Here is a 21,288-nt window from a genome sequence, read left to right as displayed (position 1 = left end):
TCCCCATGCCATCATCAACAAATGAGATATATAATTAATTTAGAGATTTCGAAATCTGTATGGATGTTGCATATAATCAGGAAATTTCTAACAAATATGAGACATTAATTTTGTTATTTTTACGATTTTTTCTTTAATAATAAGAATGTTTACAGACCTGATAAGTTTTGGAAATATTAAAGAAGTCCTGTAGCTTTTTAGGTCATCTGAGTCACTCTGGTGACTAATTGCTATCTGTTTTTGTCCGTCGTCGTGCATTTTCAGCCTCTTCTCTGAAACCGCTGAACCAATTTCAACCAATTTTGGCATATAGCATCTATGGGTGATGGGAACAAAAATTATGAATTTCATGGTTCCTGCCCCCCCCCCCCGGGGGGCCTAAGGGAGGGGGCTAAAACCAATAAAATTAATCAGTGCAATCTTAAAACATCTTCTTTACTCCTGGACATCAAGCAGTCAAACTATTGGCATGATTGTAAAAAGCATTGAGCCCTCTACCAAAATTGTGAAATTCATGACCTCAGTCATGGGTTCCGGTGCTAGGACGGGGCTACAAGTATATAAATCATATAGTGAAAGTGCAATATTTCTTTCAAAATCTTCTCTGCGCCTTGGTATTAAACAAACTAACTAAGTACATAGTTATGATGAGCAAGGATGTCTCTGCAGAAATTGTGAATTTCATTGCATCTGGGTCAGGGGTTCTGGTGTTAGGGCGGGGCTCTATGGATTATATAGTGATAATGCAATAATTCTTTGAAGATCTTCTCTGCCCCTGGGTATTATTCAAACAAATGAAGAGCATGGTTATGACAAGCAAGGATGTCTATTCCTTTTACAGGTACTCTTAAATTGTTATAAAAATTTTAAACCTTGTTAAGAATATCCATGATGTCAAACCAACACTCTCCTATCATTGTACATTCTCTGTGAAGTTTAAACAGAAGTCAATAACAGAATAAATGCAAGTAACTTGATGGAATTATTCTTTGTCATCTGAACTTTTGAATCAATTAAGGAAGCTGTAAACAACAAAGAAAAAATGTTTTTGTTTTTTTAATTTGAGAAAATTGTATCATATAAATATGTACTTGCAGAGTTTATCTGGTTCATTTTTAACACATGTACATGCCATATTTCTGCAGTTAAAATGTTCAAAGACAATGAAGTACTGGTGAACAAAAATCACTGTTATTTACTTATATTAAGAAAGAAAAAAAAAATGTTTTTTCATTACTTTTAAATTTGGTTGGTCATATATAATGCTAAGAATACTTTAATCTGTTCCAAATTGTGTCATTTATTGTAGATAAATTTCCGTTTAACATTTTACGTAAAAGTCAGGTCACTCTAGCTGCATTAAACTACCGTGGAATTAGAACTCTTCAGTGAGTAGTGTTTAGAGCTTCCTTAACATCAAGTATTCATTTAAAGTGCATTTATCCTAGGAAATGCATTACGTCAACTGTTCTATCAGCCCATCATCTCAAAATCGGAATGTGAATTGTACAATTTTCACTGGTCTTTCTCGAATTTCCCCATTTCGCACGCTGTTTCTACAGATATATTTTTAAGAGTCAATTCAAACCTTTGAAAAACAGTTTATACATCAAATGTATTGAATTTGAAATAGAAGTAATTGCCACATTGATAATGATACCACCCCCTCAATACTGTTCAGTTAGTATGGCCACTAATGGATTGCTGGGTATTCAATCCTTGCACCAAGTGTCTGGTTTCTGTTGTGATTAATCTATCGATGTTTTCCCCCCAAAGTAGCACGAGGGACAGTCCCTAATGGCTGTTCACATTATGTACTCGCGCCGATATTCGTAATTTCTGACCTCACTGACAGTCGTTGAATATGCGTGTCGTCTGATGGGTCACCTCAGCGGCCGATGGAGATGATCGGACATTCTGATTGGTCGATGACAGTATAATAATACTCCAATGATTCATTGTGACAAAACCTTAACAAGGAATATACTTGAGAGGATACACTTTGAAGCCGGTAAGCTGACTTTTTTTGTTTAAATAAGAATTTTACCTTTTTTTTTAACTATCACGTTGAAATAATATACCTTCCTCTTATTATAAGGTTTGAATTTACTTGATAAATTTAATTAATAAATTCAAAATTGTCAGAGTTATTCCAAAATATAATTTAAACAGAGAAAATGTTCTCTTTTTAATGTTTCCCAGATCAGACATTTTGAACTAATTCTGAAGACAAAATAGTTCAGATGGAATACAAGTGAATATATTCCTAAGCATTTTTTTCATCAAATCAACTATGTGTTTGAGTTTTGTGAATTTGTAACAATCATACAAATCGATAAAGAATCGCCAATGATGAGACTTTGAATCAATCGGGGTAAGATGCCCATCGTGAAATAACTCAATGTGATAGTAAATACAGTATCAAAATTTATATATCTTGTCTACAAGTTCGTGGCTTGTCGTAACCTTTAATGCCAGCAAAATAACCTGATTAAACTGTAACTTTGGCTAAACTTAAGGAAGGTCTAGACACTGCTCACTGAAGAGTTCTATTTTATTCAGTTAGAGTGATTTGCCCTTTGATGTAAAATTCTACAGTAACTGACACAATTTGAAAGAGATTTAACCAACCTTAACATTTATTACACCAAGATAAACTTGTTCAAACGTTATTCATATACATGTACCTGTATTTTCCCAAGGGAAGAAGAAAACAGTTATTTCTGCTTACTAATGCTTCATTGTCTTTGTACATTTTCCTAGAGAAATGTGGCAGGTAACCTACGTTGAAATGATTTTTAAAATATACAGCTTTATATGATACTTTTTCTTCAAAGCAAAAAGAGAGAGCAATTTTAATTAGTCTTGAGAGCTTATTTTAACACAGAGAATAGGAAGAGTGATAATTTATAATCACAACAAGAAAATATGAGGTGTATTTGAAAATAATATTTAGAGTCATACCCATTAAATTTATATTAGAAAACTTAATAAAGCCTTACTTCCTACGTCAACATATCACAATGTAATAGGTACTTGTAAAAAAAAAAAAGAAAAGAAAAAAAAGAATATATATCCATTAATAAGAGTTATCTTTCTAAAAAATACTTCTTTTCCATAGATAAGTAATACTAATAAAAATTCTTTATATGGTTACATGATGCATTAAAGCATTTATAAAATGGTTCATGAAAAGAAATATAACACTTATTCAATTTGTAAGGGTTTTAAAATTGTATGCAAAAAAAGTTTTATGTCAAAGATAATAAAACAATTTGAAAAAATATAGGCAAAAGGAATAGAAGTCAGTGATTCTATCATAATGTCGGATTTGATTGCATTGACTAATCAAAAGTTTTCATTATCAAACTCTGGTATTAGATATGAATAGTATTAGGATTATTTTTTTTTTTTACATGAAAAGATATTTCTCTTATATCAGAGGGTCGGTTCCATTAAGGTGATACGGTATCGAACGCCAACATCAAATAAAGTTATTTGTACCTTCCCATAACTTGTATACTACACAAACGATGCAAATAAAGCAGGATTTCAAGCATGTAAATATAGAGCTATTTACTTTATTTTATAATCGGAAAATTTATTTTTGTTTACCACAACCTAGGTTAAGTTAAAGCGAAATTACTGAAGATTTTAATGATGTAGGCCTACTTGGTATACAAACAAAATTAGAACTAATACTGTGGAAAGCCTGTGAAACTTAACGTTTTACTGTTGAATAGGCGATTTTTACCTATAATAGTCTAAAAACCATTAGAATCGTTCACATTTAAATGTTAATTTGAACTAAAGAGGATAAATACCATCAACCAAGTTCTAGCGCTCTAAATATTAAAATGTCCTCCTTCTAAGGAACTCTGAAAAGCTCCGAGTAGCATATTCAGTTGCACTTTGCTTCGTGATTCATGTGATGAAGTAAATGAATATGTAACCCCCCCCCCCCCCTCATCTTAAGCATTTACATGTAACACGTGACCAAAATGAAGTGTATGTAATTTAAACCTCTCTTGCCGTCAGTAAGAGCATTTAATTTTTATTACAATCAGACAGTAGAAACATGAACAGTCAGACAAGTATGAATGGAAACTAATTGAATCCCCTGGACGAACCAAAGATCGAAGTGTATATATATATTGTATTGCCATGTCCTCAATAACGTTGTGAAGAATTGCAGTGCACTTAGAGGGATATAGCGATTAGGGTTCTTAATTAGCCACTGTCTCCTCAGGCTACTCTTGTCTGATCTCAATTGTCAATTATTAATGGAGACTCTGGACGACTGACCTATCCTATATATTTGAAGTACCCGATTCATTTTCTGTATTAATAATCGACAGTGTCTATTCAAATTATTACGCGAAGGGAATTTCCAATGGTATTGAAAAATCTTCCTCGTTCAATGCGGTTGCCAGTTTTCTTGCGTATGCAGCTCTATCATTTTGAAAATGGGTTTTAAGCAGTACATATTTGGTAGTTCATTTAAAAATGGGGAAAAAATCATAAGAATAAAGACAGGGCAGTTAGATCACCGCCCCATAAGGATTGAGATTAAAACTGACAAGGATAGATCACCGTCTTAATTTTTTTTTTATCTAGATCAAACCTTTTTGTAGGAAGTTTTTATTGAAAATTAAATTGTCTCCCCCTAGGTCCTTATCCTTGGACCCGGAAGACATGAATTTTAAAACTTTTGTAGCGGGACAGCTGCTCAATTTATCATGAAAACGAAAGGTGAGGGTAATAAAGGAATAATTTATCAGTGGCTAGAGGACACTTTAGATATAGGATACATTAGAGTTAGGATACATTAGATATAGGATAAATTACATCTTGGATACATTAGATAAAGGATGATCTGACTTTGGGTGGCATGGCATGTTTCATGTTTACAGATTGTATGCTTGTTATCATGCCAGTATCAGCATGAACAACATATCATTCCCCACAGAAAGGGCTTAATGTTTTACTCTCTCTCTCTCTATATATATATATGAAACCTCTTTAAAACCCTGCTACATATGAACAACAAACATTGTCGAATTCAAGGACAAGTGCCCTAAAGCAGAGGAGATTCCTGTTTCTTTAATTCCAGGCCCCGTGGCAAGGAAAAGAACACAAATGGGGTGTTAAATTTTACCGAGTTACACATTGTATAGTATTTTAATCGTTTGTGCAGGAAATGTCCCTTTATAACACTAGGTTACTTCGTGGCGCTTTTTTATTTGAAAGGAATATTTTGAATAATTCTTCTCGTTGAAGTTGCCCCGGTTTAATTACAAGCTTTTACCTGTTCTTATAGATTTTGGATACTCGGTATTAGGATATAAAGTGCTTTTAAAATTATGCTTGAAGTTACAAGATTGTAATCATTATTACGTTCAAAACAAATGAAAAATTAATCAAATAGTAACTGTTCTCTGCTTCAGTAGAACATTTTAAAAAGCTATTTTGTAAAATAACAGCCCTTGGAAATTTAACCTCCAAAATTGCATGTATCACAGTAACTGCTTTGACATCAAATGTTCGATACTTAAAAATCATAGACTTGGGGATGAAATTTCAACAAAGTGGCTAATTACAGGCGGAATGAAGACAGAGATGCGAGGTGCAATCACACGACAAATTCATTGGCCAAACGATACTGAAGGTGCTAGCTACTGTTAACAATTTGCTCAACAATCAATTCGCATTAAAGTTTCTGACAGCTTGGAAGGGAAAATTTCCCGGGAGTATCCCTTTATATACACAATCAATATGACCGAGATTTACATCTAAAATTATGTCCAAATTGTGTTACTTTCCAGATTTCTGCTGACTATGTGGAGGAGCTTACAGATTCTGATATTTGTGGTTCTAGTGTCCATGACATACGCTGTATACTTTGACGACTCACCAAGCTATGCTCCGTCGTACGCCCAGAACCCCTGTATGCTGTGTCTGTTCACGCACAAACGAGAATACTGCGAGATTTGTAAATACGAGGAAGACAATGGTGACGTGTACACAAACAAAAGATCAGATTATTACCAGAGAAGAATCAGAGGGCGGGGATATTATTGCCTTTGTTGTGCACGATCTAGATTAACAAACTCTGGGTGCTGCACAATGTGCAGTAGCGAAGTATAAAAATGTGTTTAAAAAAAGGTTATGCAAATTTCACTTTCCTTTTAATATTCGCTTGTACATTCTTCCTACGCAAATTCATGTCAAATATAACACAACGTTCTTAACTGCAATTAATCTATAAAATTGAAATATGGTCTTCTTGTTGTATTTATTGGTGAAAAATAAGAAAAATAAATAATCTTTGGCACTTCTTAATTAAAAAATAGACACTGACATCAAATCTCAGATTACATATAAAAAACGAATAAATAAAAAAAATGTCTATTTGTCAAGTACATTGCTCCACCATGATATATTCTTATTTACACATGAACCATCCGAGCGCCACCATGCGTCTATATCATCGTACCAAATAGAGGGAAGTGCTTGTTCGTGTAACAAAGAACACACACGACACCAGGGTTTGGATGCCACGAAATCACCATAAGATTTCCATCGAAAATACTCATTGTACAAGTCATCATTTTTATCAAGTTTTAGAAGATATTCAGCTAAATCTTTAGGTGTTTCAAAGTCCTCCACATCAATGTAGGAATGAGCTGGCAGTGCACTTTTGTATTCCGAGGGAGCAGCACCGAGAACTACGGGAATGACGTCATTTCTGTATAAAGATATAAACATGTGAAGAATAACATATATTGTAGGGGATAAATTACATAGCTTATTTCTTTTATTGCTCCAGATTTGGTTTCGGCACCTTTCGTGTGGAAATTTCACGAATAGGTTTCTATCATTTTATTCCCCCAAAATCTGAAGTTTGTAACAATTCGCCCAAATGACAAATTGTGGTTTGATAAGGTTTTTAGAAAAATAATAAGAACTTAAAATCATTTTGCAATAAACCATTTACAATTTAACAAAAGGTGACTAAGAATGCTCACGTTATTAAATTAAAAATAAAGTTAACAATTAAAAAAATTCTCTAATTAATATTTTAATATATATTGTAGAATACTTTTTAAATGATTCTAATAAAACCAACTATTAACATACATTGGAAATGAACGAAATATATTTTTTTCAGACTAAACCTTCTAAAGAAATATCCCACTACAATATTCTTCTGTAAACAGTAAACGTTTTCTGATTTGGATAGATCGAAACGCTGCAAAACGTTTCCGACATGTTTCTATTATGCAACGAAACTTTGAAAAATATTTTTGTCAAGGAAAACTAAGTTTATGACATAATATCTCTTTTTCAGTTGTTTTGAACATATTTTATTGACAATATATGAAGAGGATTGGACACAAGGTCCTATAACTTTGGTAGTTCCCTTCCTGTACATGAAATCTGAATTTTTTTTTTTACAACCTTTACAATTCAATTCTTTACTGTTGTGCAACTCATCAGGATATCAAAAATTGTTCACAAATGTGCACATATTATAAAATAATGAGTGAGTGGAAAGTACAATAGAAATGATCACATTATATAAGCTGTACAAATCATTATAGAAGGGAATTCTCAGAAATGAACGGAACAGAATTAATCTCAAAATATCTGATAATGAAGCCTGAAAATAGGAAATGCTAGAAGTAGTTTTGAAAGAAAAAAAATAGTGAACCTATTTATTTTAGGAATGACTCTAATTCTTGGCCAAATTATTCGAGTATGACCTGGTTTGGGTCAGTTTACGCTTTACAATCCGCGAAGCGGATTATAAAACAACGTAAACTGACCCAAACCAGGTTATACTCGAATAATTTAGCCAAGAATTAGAGTCATTCCTTATAATTTAATTTTAAAATCATTAAATAACTATGGGTGTAAAATTTCATTGCTTTTTATTAGTTCAAATTTGCCGCTCAATAATACAACCGTAGTAACGGAAGTGATGGGAAGCGAGGGGAGGTAAAAACTGATACATAGGCCTAGCAGCCTTGTTGTTTGTTTACACGTGGTAAGATCGAATTATTATTTGAAGTTAAATTTACATTTATTAAATCTGGAATTTTCCATGAATCCCGAGGACTGGAAATGAGAGGATTGTATGGATACAGATGATTCAGCTGGTTGTCAGGGGGGGGGGGGGGTGTCCCCATACCAAACCAGGTTATACAGAAATAATTTGTGTTCTTTTTTGGATATTAACCCAGTTTTGCAAAATTTTACCCAACTTTAACCTTTGTCGTAACTTTTGAACAATTGGTGCTAGGGCTTTCATACTTCACATGTGTATTCTTATGACAAGACCTTTCTTTGGGTACCATCATATTTGACTTTGACCTTGGAGTTTGATCCAGTTTTGCAAATTTTTACGGAACTTTAACCTTGGCCATAACTTTTGAACAACTGGTGCTATGGCTTTCATACTTCACATATGTAATACTTGTGACAAGACCTTCCTTTGGATACCAACAACTTTGACCCTTTGACTTTGGAGATTGACCTACTTTTTACTTACTGTGAGAAATCCTTCTTTTGGATACCAACAATTAAAATCCATTGACCTTGACCTTGGGGTTTGACGTACTTTTGAAAAACTTTAACCTTGGCCATGACTTTTGAACGATTGGTGCTACAGTTTTCATATTTCTCATGTGTATTTCTTGTTAGAAGGCCTTTTCTTGGGCACCATTAATTTTGACCATTTGACCTTGACCTTGATGTTTGACTTACTTTTGCAAAACTTTAACTTTTTCCATATCTATTCAATGATAGCTGCTAGGGCTTTCATATTTCACAGGTATATTTCTCGAGACAAGACCTTACTTTGGGTACCAACATAATTGATTTGCATTTAAGAAAGTTTAACCTTTGCTATACGTTCCCATACGGGGGCATCGGTGTTTCACAAACACATCTTGTTTATGTAAGAGATACGCTTTAACTGTTTACCAGTCACGGGTCACTGACTTGCATGTAGCTGCAAATGGCCTCAGGTGATGGATTAAAACAGGTACATGTATATGTCATGAAAAGAAATGACAAATACAAGCGTTTGGTATCGTGTATTTAGATGAAAAAATGTGCAGTAATTAATATGTTTGAAATCAAATACATAAGATACATACATTGTCACTGCGTAAATGGATAATACGTTGTATAATGATGATAGCGTAGATTAAATATTGTATAAGCAGTCTGTAAAAAATACACGAAAAAAAATTCAACGAGTACTCGACTATCGTTCGACTTAAACGTCCGACTATTCGACTAATCTGCCCGAGTAAATTGACATCCGTTGTTCTTAGCAGATACACCCGGATCCAGAAATTTCTGAAAGGGGGATGTCATTTTATACTTTCTAAAAATCGTTTCAAAGAAAATGGTTCCCATCAGCCACGAACTTAAAATCACTTGACTCGACACTAAAAATTTAATGTTTCGGCGGTGGGATACGAGGTTTATGATTTTTAAAAAAAATAGTTTGTTGATTAGCTGCAAATCCGCCGTCATCAGTATAATGAAGGAGCCTATTTTCACATCTTTTGTACAGGTTTAATTAGCGAGGAGGTGAGGATATCACCTATAGATTCTTATTGCGTTTACAAATTAGTAATTTTTTTTTTCACTGTAAAAGCTGTGTCCCTTTAGAAATTATCAAGGATTTCTTGTATATTTTGAATTTTTTTTTCATTTTTACTATAACCCCTCCTTATGAGATTCAATTGAAATTCATTTAAATCATTTAAAAACTGAAGGAATATGAGCACTACTAAGATCCAAATATTGGAAAGCTTTAATTGGTGGGTTTAATGTAGGTTTAAAAATCAAGGATTCGATTCATGTTCGTATACCGTAGTCATTATCTAGGAAATGTAAACTTTTCTGGGACATTCATATGTGAATCTAATTAAGTAATGAGTGATGAGCATTGGTCTTAGCCAAAAGATAATGGATCTATTTCTCATTTCCATGAAAGATAAATCCATCGTCGTTATAGCGAACATGATACTAGTACGTTACTTTTCTTTTTCCTGGAAATTTGTCTAATATTTCATTGGTAATTTGATGTACGCGAATATTGCATACAGAGTGAGAACCATGATAAGACTCCATGCACATCCAGTGCTTTGTTTGTAAATAAAGTACCTACACACGTTATTGTTGACAATTCTATCATGTTCTGTCATGCGGTATCATATCAGACTTTATTGTGTTTTGCGTTTATTGTGCGCCTTCGGAAGGTATTTTACCGCTTTTTTTTTTTACCAAAAAGATCGAGATATTCCTAGGTATATAAACGGATTAAGAAAAAGAAATAAAACATTTGAATGAACAATTGCATTATAAGACTAATCAATTTTGAGAAAAGAACACTAAATGGAGGGAACTGATTATGTCCATATATCATGTATTTTGTGCAAATGTGAAATGAGTGAAGAATTAAAATCAGGAAAAAATAAAGTTGAAATTTTTGCTAAAGGATTACTTCCTTGTTGCTGAGGCCTAAAATATACGCTACATCAAATAAAAAAGGGTTTTTTATCTTGCAAACCGATATATCTACATATAGAAATAAATGTTTTATATGTTATTTTAACCGAGCCGATATCAAGAAAGTTTTGAAAAATCACTAAGAATTCTATTCCGTGTGTACTTGGGATAAATAGGAATTCTGAAAAGGCTTGATAAAACATAAAAAATGTCGGATAAATCTCAAACTCATCATTTTAAGTCTAGTTTAAATCTTACTCAATTTATTAACACTAAAAATCCTCGGTTTTTTGACCCGATTTGTCGAACCATTAATTCAAGCTCTCCGTTTAGTTATTTCAAAAATTATCTAATGTTCTACAGCTAGGTTAACTTATGTGTTAGCTAACGTCACTGTTATATGAGCAACACCAAAACTAAAATAATAAATTAAGTACTGGATGCTTGAAAATTCGCATATTGTTAAGTAAATGATGAATTGCAAACACTTTAGACTTTCCTTTTGACTTTCTAAATACCAGAGAAATAAATAACATTATTAATGCCTCTGCTAAAGATACTTAAAATGGATAAAATAATTCAGGACATATTTAGAAAATAAATTTAACTTACGTATAAGCAGTCATAATTTTCTCAGTCATGTAGTCTTTGCATTTCGTATTTTCAAATGCCAAGTAGAATTTATAATCCGTCTTCACCATTGTTGTACACCATGGTTTACTTTTAGGACACTTCAACTCACCACAACGACCATATATGTCTACAGATATATACTTCTGTACTTCCCTGGCGTACTTCATTCGGCCGCTACTCTCTCTATTACAATTACTGACAAACCACACTACCTTCTTCTGTTTACCTTCAGCGTAATTTTTTCTTGTCAAAGAAACTTTTTCTGGAAAAACTTTATATTTGAAATAAGGAGTAACGATGACGGAATCCGTTCGATATGTCATGGTCCAATTGACAAGTCCATGATAGTTCTGAAGGCGTCCTGTATTTGGAGGAGACTCTATGGCAGACACAATCCATATCTGATTTGGGGAGGCCTTACGAAAAGGGGGACGAGTACGAATTTGATTCGGATTTCCGAACACTACGGCATCAGCCGAACTCGCCATTTTCTTGTCATACGTAAAGTGACATCGATTTACTAAACACTCTTCCATTAGAAATGAACTTTGACCCTCGGGATGACCCCATCCCCTTTTACCCCCAAACATGTAGATTGTTTTAAAGGCACTTCTGTTTGAATATTGAATGGGAATATGACTCATCTGCTCAAAAATCCTATCATTGACAGGATCATCAATATTTGGTAAAAGTTTTTCGATTGTAGATGTTTTAATTATTTTTGGTGAAAAATTCAAAGTACTCTGTCGTAACATTCTTTTTTCCCTTGTAAAATTTCGGCTGTTGTACATTTCATTTCTAAAATAAATCACGTGATCTGTGACAATCTTTCTGCTTTTTTCAACATGATCTAAAGATGCAACCGAATTTATCTCTGTTATGATGAATTTACCATTCCGGAATTCTCCGAATCCAATAGAATCTCTTGATGATTGCACAGAAACTTCATCACCTTTATAATTCGAGTTCTCCAGATAAACCAAAGCTTTATACAACAAAACCACTTTACAAACTGTGATGAACAGTGCAATCAAGATGATATTCCTCTTTGATACACAGCCCATAGCTGGTTTGTTTATTATGAAATTAAGATCGAGAGAAGTGTTCTTCTGGTCCATCATCACTTCCTGGTCGTTTTAAACCCGGGGCCTCGGGGCAAAAATCTACCTGATTAACACAGCAATGTGCCTCCGGTAAGGATGTGTCTATTTTGATGTATTTTATGACACAGCATTCAACACTGAGAAGATAAGCTTTTTAAATATATAAATATTTACAGTTGTCTACTCTCCAAATCGTGTATTTACTTTGATGCAAAGTCGGGTAATTATTTTTGATATTTAAAGTTAAAACAATATTGATTCTCCCAAATTGTTGTCGATAAAACAAAGAAACAATCTGTAAATAAATATTTTATTAATAGATTGATATTCAGATTGTGGCTTTTTGTACATACATGGATAACATTTTATATTTATTTGTTTCATCATAATCACAATGAAGTGACAACATGCATGCAGCTCTAGTTTTAGGGTATAAACAATGATAAATTCCATTTTTCAGTTTTGTGAATTCTTAGTTCATACTGAAAGAAAAAAAAATTAAAAACTGTCAAACAGATTATCTTTTCTTATAAACTTTTATTCAACATATCTTTTTTACATATTATTATCAAAGTTATTCATTACATGTATATAACGCAAATTTACACGTTTAGAAATTTGACCACTATATATACTATTTTGTAAGTATTTTGATACCATGCCATTAACATAAATGAAAAGATGATTATTTATTTTACAATTTAGATTACACACTATTAAAAAATTAGTAATCATTTATTGGACATTTGAAAGTACACTGTGCTCGAAATACAATATTCACTACGCCATTTACAGTACATATGTATGTGAATTTAAAATTTCGGAGCTGGCATTTTCCAGTACCTTGTGCCCTGCTTTGTAACTGACATGACACTTCCGTTATTGTCTGAATCTTCTAAAAGTTTTATGAAAGCATCCGATACTTCTTCCACCCTAAAAAAGAACAAAGTGTCATGTATATTGTAAAAATTCCTTGTACAATCTCAGTATCAGAAAAAGTTACATCTGTACTGATGTACGTGTATGTGAAATATCCTTAAATAATAATACGTAATCTTACCTCATCATACCAATAGTCTTCATGGACTTCTGAACCAGTTCCAGGTCCTTCGACGACTCGGGCTGGTAATCCAGGATGTCCGTTTTAGCAAATGAGGGACATAGACAGAGAAGGCGAACACCATTCTTTTCAACTTCTGGATGAATCTTATGTAAAAAGAATGAATATTGTGTTTATATGGTGTCATAATCAGTAAAACTAAAAATAAGGTTTGAAGAATAATTTTGCCTTTTTTCCCCTTATTCTACAAGGTACTAGTAGGTAATATCCTCTAATCGTATTTTAAAATTTACATATGGGAAATGATATCATTTTGATTAGAATCTAGTAAATTTAGATATTCTAAAAAAAAAAGTGGATAGGGGCATCCATCATACCGCCCAGCTTCTTGTGTATCCAACCACACCATGTTTACTGGCACAATAGACGGGGGAGAACTCTGCTGGGTAAATACCTACAATCAACAGAGAAAAACGTCACTTCCGTTAAGTCCTACACACCAATGATAAATATAGCCTGAATCTACATGCTATTAAGTAATCATAATTTCATCAGTAATATACCTTCACAGAGTACTAATAATTATTTTCTTCAGTTCGATCTACCTGCCATCGACGAAACATTGACTATCGTGCCCCCAGTACCGCCTAGATCTTTCCTCATATATCTAAGGCCAAGAAGAGTTCCTCTGATGACCCCAGCCTGAACAAGTGCACAAATTATTGAAATTAAAGAATTTACTTCAAATACAAATTAGAAGTATTCAAAATTTGCTGATCTGAAACAAGTATATTGGTAGTTTATTAATACTCAAAATTAGTTTTGAAATTTCAAGCATGTTGCTCAGTATATTTGATTGTTGTTTTTTTTTAATTAGCTGTAGATGTGTAGCTCACTGATTTTAAAAAAAAAATATTTGGGATAGACGCCCAGTCATAGATCCAAATATTTTTCAGACTAGCAAGCTACAGATCTATAAATTAATCTAAATTTTAAAGAACACTGGTGTAAAATGTATGTGGTATTAAAACTACATGTATAATCAAGGAGAGTCAGAATAAAAATACAAAAAAAAAGCAAAACTTATATCATTGTCAATAACTTTGGCCTCTTAAATGTACAGACATACATTGCAGAGAGGAGGTAGGAATACATGTTCAGTGATGTTTGCAGTGTAAGCAAATCGAACACACCCAGTATAAAGTAAACAAAAATATCTGGGCACACACAAGCCCAAGTGTTTTATGTAAGATCATTAAGGATGCCGTCGTCATTGAAACCATGGAAAGTTTAATGTTATATTTTGATAAGAAAAAAAAGTGTGGCAAAGCTGGATGCCGAATTCGGTACCCTTACCACGTAAGACGGTACGGTACTCTCCACACCAAGCTACCAAGACCGACCGACATCGAAATATATAACAAATTATTCATGTATATTTATCTAATTAAAACCTTTCTAACAGTCTGTATCATATATAGACAAAAATAATTAAAACGAAAATTTAAAGCAGTGAATTTTAAGTAGGTCAATATCCTCATGTCTGTATATTTCTTAAAAGTTGTGTACTTCGGTCCTTTCGGGGTCTCGGTTTCATTACTTAAATTAAGGAATATATACTCTGACATTAACCTATACATATTTAAAGTTTTCTTTACCAGGTTGATATCTAAGCATCTCTCCCAGTTCCGCTCATCAACCACTCCGGCATTGTTCACCACAATGTCTATCTGATTAAAGACTGCTTTCGCTCGCTTGAAAGTTTCTAAATGACAAAGAATCTAAATAATTGTTTACATCTCTTTATAGTACAGATACTCATTATATATATATATATATATATATATATATATATATATATATATATATATATATATATATATATATATATATATATATATATATATATATATATATTAAAATTTATTGTTGGATATCTATATACCTTCAAAATCAAGTTCCTTCGTGACGTCACACTTGGCAGACACTACGTAATTTTCTCCATAGATATCCTGGAATTCTCTGACAGTTGCTTGCAATTTTTCTTCATTGATGTCAGCAACACAAACCTATTTCATATTAAGGATATATTGAATGTGTTGATTATGCTGAGGTGTCAGTCATTTTTTATGGAACCCCTTTGGTTTTATCTAACAAAATAATTGCAGTGTTTGTACCCACAAACCCCATTACCTATTCACATTTCGACTTAATTTTTGTTGTTTTAACAGTCTTCTCAAAAATAACAAGAAAGTTTAATTCCAGATCATATGTTTCAGAGAAAGAAATTTTTCATTCATTGTCTATGAAAAATCCCAAGAAGTCTGGTTTCCCGCCATATTTTCAGTGCCTTATATCTCAAAAAGTTTTTTCTTTAATTTTTCATTTTGTTTCAAATAATGAATACATCTAATTTATTTACATGTCATTGTCAACATTTAAAAGTTAAATGCAAGTTATCTCAGCAGAATACATCCTTAAGTTGCATCCTTACATTCTACCATATTGAAGGACATCTAATGTCGTGTTCTTAATTACATGGATTTACCTAATGAATACACGTGCAAGAACGCACGGATTCTTACAATTTCTCTTTCCAATTTTATCGCATAAAATGTCATAAAAAGTCTTTTTAAACTTTGCAATTTGAAGGATGTAAATTATAATTGCATATTAACCTAAATCTTAAAACTGCAATTGAAATCCTGGCAGAGAATCATATATTTTCTATATCATGAATGTTTATTCACCAATCAAGGGCCCTCAGGGGGCATATACAATTATTTCAGAATGATTACATATAAATAGTATTAAAGTATATTGTAATAAGAAAGAATTTAAATCATATCTATTATGAGGGTACAGATGAAAGATGTACAATACCACGAGTAGGATACTCATGAAAATGCAAGATTTAGAAAACATAATCACAATAGTCTGAAACTGGATCAAAAATATTGAGTAGGAAGAAAACTGAAGGAAGATAAAGAAATTGACAATAATAGCAGTATGCTAATACATGTATATAGTGTGGCTTGAATACAGAGGGCACCGGGGGACGATGCCTCTGCATATGCTACAGCTCATTGTCCATATGCCTTATTAGTCCGACCCATTCCAATTGGTGGTAAATATATCTCAAGAAGATGTTTTAGAAAAAAAATTGTTAATTATAGAGTAAACTTTGCAGCTTACTTAAAATACTCTTACCTTGCACTGTTTCTGTAACAGTGCTGAAGCAAACGATTTTCCCAGACCCTGAGCCGCACCTGTAATTAGTGCTACTTTACCTGTAAACATCCTAAATTTTGATCGGGATCAGGTGGTCGTTCAAGATTATAAAGGGGCGAGGCATTTAAAAATAAATATCTTATATTCATAATATTGACTAAGGTTGTGTGTATGTTGACCCGACATAGCGCTTCGATCTGAGCGAAACGTTAACAAGCCCCGTCAAGCAGCTTAGTCTAGTTGCAAGCCAAATATTATTGCCATATAGGCTCTGCTGAAATTTTTTAAAGAAACTACAGCCGACGAGGAAAACTTTTGCAGTCAAACTACAACTTTAAGGGGAAAATGGGGATTCCTGATTGTTGTTTAACGCTGAGTCGGCAGTATAACTATTTCAGCCATATTTCGGCGGTATATCCCACAGTATCCCATAAATAAATACGTAGGATTAGAGAGTTAGTATTAGGGTTAAGGTTAGACTATGGGCTAGGGTTAGGGTTAGATTTAGGGTTAGGTCTAGATTTAGGGATAGGACTAGATTTAGGGTTAGGGTAATGAGGCTAGAAAAAAAGCAGGAAAACAATGCATATCACTTTTAAAATTTGACCTAACACTTTCAACCAGGTATACCTTATCAAATATCCCTGTGTAAAAAGCAGCACTTGGCTGTTCCAGAAATTTCCAAAGAGGGCAATGATAAGCAAAGAAAAACAAAAAATTGTCCAAACTCGAAACTCCCATTGTGTGTGTGTGCGGGTGCAGGAGGATTTCAAACTTTACGATGAGATGATGAGATATTTTTGTATGCCCCCGTAATCGAAGATTCGAGGGTATATAGTTTTTGCCCAGTCCGTCCGTCTGTCTGTCCGCAAAAACTTTAACATTGCCCATAACTTTTGACTGGTTGGCTATGACTTTCATATTTCACCTCTGTATTCCTTGTGACAAGACCTTTCTTTGGGTACCATCATATTTGACCTTTTTGACCTTGACCTTAATGTTTGACCCAGCTTTGCAAAACTTAAACCGACTTTAACCTTGGCCATAACTTTTGAACAATTGGTGATAGGGCTTTCATACTTCACATGTATCATCCTTGTGAGAAGACCTTCCATTGGATACCAACAGCTTTGACCTTTTGACCTTGACCTTGAAGTTTGACTTACTTTTGAAAAACTTTGACCTTGGCCATAACTTTTGAACGGTTGGAGCTAGGGTTTTCATACTTCATATTATGTAACCCTAGTGACAAGACCTTTCCTTGGATTCCAAGAACTTTGACCCTTTGACCTTGACCTAGGAGTATGTCCTACTTTTTGAAAACTTTCACCTTAGCCATAACTTTTGAACGGTTAGTGCCAGGACATTCATACTTCAAATGTATAATTCTTGTGACAATATCTTCCTTTGGATACCAACAACTTTGATCCTTTGACCTTGACCTGGGAGTTTGAACTACTTTTGGAAAACTTTAACCTTGGCCATAACTTTATAATCGTTGGAGCTAGGGCTTTCCTATTTCGCATGTGTATTTTTTGTTACAACGGAGAAGGACCAGATTATGAGGGAGCTATAGAATTCCATTTATGTGCAAAAGCAAATGAAGTAATTTTGTTCTATGCTTTGAGAATGATGTGTTTTAATGCAATACTATTTCCATAATTGTTAGACTTTAATAGTCACTACATTAACTAAAGCTTTGGAAGTTCGTATTTATTTTCATAATTTAAAAAACTAAGTTACCATAATTATTAAATAATAGACAAAATATATAATTTTATATGTATGCTACCATTTTAATCAAAGCATATCAAAGTTATTTACTTCATACTAAGCATGAAATATATGGCAATAAAGAACAGTATTCAAGCTCAAAGGTCCATTAAACAATACAAATCAGGAGCAGAGCAAACAAGAACCTCTAAAATATCAGAGGTGGGATAAGGTGCCATGGAGGAGTGAGTATCCTCTGCCGAACGGTCACACCCGCCGTGTGCTCTTTGTCATAATCGGGAAATAACGGAAAAATCCGCCGAAATTCAGTGTGTAAATAATGGCTTACCAATTAGTATGAAAAACGTCATTTGACTTAATGATAGATTGTATTTGCTGACAATGTCATTGTATCGATCGTAGTACTTACGAAATGATGACTTTAAACGAGACTGACGATATTTCATCAACTTGTTTGTCAATAACCTATCTCGTTTTCGAAAATGGTCATACGTAGAGCATACTCTTGCTTATCGAATCAACTGAGAGACATTAACGCCGTATGTAGGTGATGAAGGTATATTGCTACATAAGTAAGGGAAGTTGACGATTGGAAAGTTAATATCATCACGTTTATCATGAAGCTTTGTTGTTAGATTACCATTAACGTCTTCTTCTAGTAAAATAACCAAATATGAAACAGATGTATCAGACTCTGTATTATTTTTATTTTAGGCTCACTGGGATACACGTATATCGTATCGACATAAGAATGGAAATAACCATTGTTAATTGACAATACGTCGTCGATATATCTAAATGTCGTGTTGAAGGCCACAGCAAGTGTTTTCCTCTGTTCACGTATAAAATTTTGAACAAATTCTGCTTCAAATGAATACAAAAATAGGTTTGCTAATAACGGGGCGCAATTCTGTATGATCCGGTATCACTTTTAACACGAACATTTAATGAAGTGGTTTAAACACATTGTTGCTAGTCAATTGCAATATTGCAAAAGAAGCTATTTTCAAAATTCAAACTAAAAGAAGTTATATCTTAAAGTGATTAAACTTATCAAATAAGCAACTACATTACATGCAGCGAAAAATATAAAACCCTGTTCTTATTAAACAAACTGATTACCTCTAGAGGTTATAATACGGGGATTCAGAATTATTATTGATATCTTCAATCACGCTTGATCTGTTGGTGCAATAGGTATTGGAGCATAAGCCTTCAGTCCTGGATACTGCGGTGGATATGATGTAGGAGGATCTACTGTCCGATCGTACTCATAATCATTTTCAAAACAATGAACTGATGTTCACGTTCCCCGCGTTTTTGGCCTTCATCTAACTTCAATTTTGCCTTTTCAAGTACAATTTATTTCCTGTTTTGCTTCTAAAATGGCATCTAGCTGTTCAAAGAAATTGCCTGTTTCCCCTTTCCACTCATTTTAATGTTACTTTTTTTTATCTGTAGCTGCGCTAAAGTGTCAGCATAAAGACTTTCACTGATCTTGTATTCTTTTGTATCCTAAAACCTATTCCGTCCATTTTATAAGCAGTCATTCAGTAAAACACGTATATTACTTGTTTTGAGGTTTTCTGCCCGTTCCTCAACACCATAGTCTTCCCATGTACTGAGAAGAACACGATTTCCCTCATCCGTCCAAGCAGTACATCTTCTCGCCCTTTCTTGTTTAATTGTCACTCAAATGTTGACAAGGCAGGAATTCCTGCTTTTTTTATTTTGGGACATGATGCCATTTCTAAGGTAATTATTTAATGTTTTATGGACAAATTCAAAATTTGCACACTCAAATTCACATGGCTTAAAATACATCAGGAGTAAATTAAATAACAGCCTCAGGCAAACAGTTTGGTTCTTGGGTCCGACAACATGCATGTTGCCCTCGAACCTAGTCAAATGTATATTAAATGGAAGAAAATAAGACATGTATATTTTATGCGTTTTTGATTACATTTACCTACAGCTGATTTTTTAAACAAGATATTGTTATAATTAGACATCATTGACATGGTGACCATCTCAAAGGGCTATACTTATAGTAAACTATATGAAATCCCGCACAAGCGCTGAGCACTGAATTTTACCTCTGTGATCTGATATTTTCTACTGAGAGTCTTATATCAGGAAGAAAACCTCTAGTTCAAATCCGACAATTACTGCAGATGCAGAAGTAGATATATATCGCTCACCCATCTGTTTTTGTTTTGTTTCATTTCTTTGGTTTTCGTAAGAACTTGAAATACCAATTTCATTAATTGAGATTTTCTCTTTACTTTTTTTAATCAGAAAATTTATTTCAGATACCTGTTGTATATGAAATATGGAGATAACGAACAGTATTCAAGCTCAAAGTCCATTAAAACAATACAAATCGGGAGCAGAGCAAACACGGACCTCATCGTCAGAGGTGGGATCAGGTACCATGGAGGAGTGAGCATCCCCTGCCAACATATTGTTTATACATACATACATACATACATACATACATACGAGTATCTATACATATCGATCTTTGGGTGGTCTGTTCTCTTTTCTGTGAAGGGTAAAAGAAGCACAATTTATAAGCATTCCTTTAATTAAAAAAAATGCTTTTCACTCCGTATGTATAAGCCTAATACTAAATACAAACGGTAAATATTGTATTCTGGGGGTGGGGGTGGGGAGGGAGCAATGAAAAGTATTCATTAAAGGACAAATTTTAAAAGCTTACCACAACCTACTGATTTGTCTTTCGATACATAAATATATTCACTAACTATAGTGTTATAAATTGCATAACTATTATTTTCATGTCCATTCACTTCGAAGTATTTTTAAAAAAAAAATTATTCATGTAGTATGTAACAATTAATCGTCTCATTTTTCTTTTAAACATCGGGTTCGATGCCATATGATGTTCTAGTCTATTTGACGAAAATAACTTGCACATTTTGTTTCTTTTTTCTTTTTTTCAATCAGTAATCACAACTTATTTCTTCTATATCA

At 33.4% G+C, this 21,288-nt stretch overlaps 2 protein-coding genes and 1 long non-coding RNA gene across 3 annotated transcripts; 1 reads left to right on the top strand and 2 right to left on the bottom strand.

The window, feature by feature from the left end:
* Positions 1–1,716: 1,716 nt before the first annotated feature.
* LOC133183202 (uncharacterized) lies at positions 1,717–6,283 on the top strand. The gene is made up of 2 exons (XR_009720607.1): positions 1,717–2,011; positions 5,826–6,283. It is a non-coding gene; the product is annotated as an uncharacterized LOC133183202 (long non-coding RNA).
* A 41-nt stretch (positions 6,284–6,324) lies between these two features.
* Positions 6,325–12,233, bottom strand: LOC133183200 (glycoprotein 3-alpha-L-fucosyltransferase A-like). Its single transcript, XM_061318148.1, has 2 exons — positions 11,143–12,233; positions 6,325–6,748 (listed from the first exon to the last, which is right to left on the bottom strand). The coding sequence occupies exons 1-2, from the start codon at positions 12,225–12,227 to the stop codon at positions 6,409–6,411; spliced, it is 1,425 nt and encodes a 474-aa protein (XP_061174132.1). The 5' UTR covers positions 12,228–12,233; the 3' UTR covers positions 6,325–6,408.
* Positions 12,234–12,894: 661 nt separating this feature from the next.
* Positions 12,895–16,670, bottom strand: LOC133183201 (15-hydroxyprostaglandin dehydrogenase [NAD(+)]-like). Its single transcript, XM_061318149.1, has 7 exons — positions 16,537–16,670; positions 15,272–15,395; positions 14,985–15,091; positions 13,932–14,028; positions 13,704–13,780; positions 13,327–13,472; positions 12,895–13,199 (listed from the first exon to the last, which is right to left on the bottom strand). The coding sequence occupies exons 1-7, from the start codon at positions 16,624–16,626 to the stop codon at positions 13,079–13,081; spliced, it is 762 nt and encodes a 253-aa protein (XP_061174133.1). The 5' UTR covers positions 16,627–16,670; the 3' UTR covers positions 12,895–13,078.
* Positions 16,671–21,288: the final 4,618 nt, after the last annotated feature.

The sequence above is a fragment of the Saccostrea echinata genome, unplaced genomic scaffold (genome assembly GCF_033153115.1).
Source record: "Saccostrea echinata isolate AGI-Se365-2 ecotype Australia unplaced genomic scaffold, CSIRO_AGI_Sech_v1 ptg000009l, whole genome shotgun sequence".
Taxonomy (NCBI): domain Eukaryota; kingdom Metazoa; phylum Mollusca; class Bivalvia; order Ostreida; family Ostreidae; genus Saccostrea; species Saccostrea echinata.
Note: the sequence above shows the minus strand (reverse complement) of the source record. Positions and strands in the feature narration are given on the sequence as shown.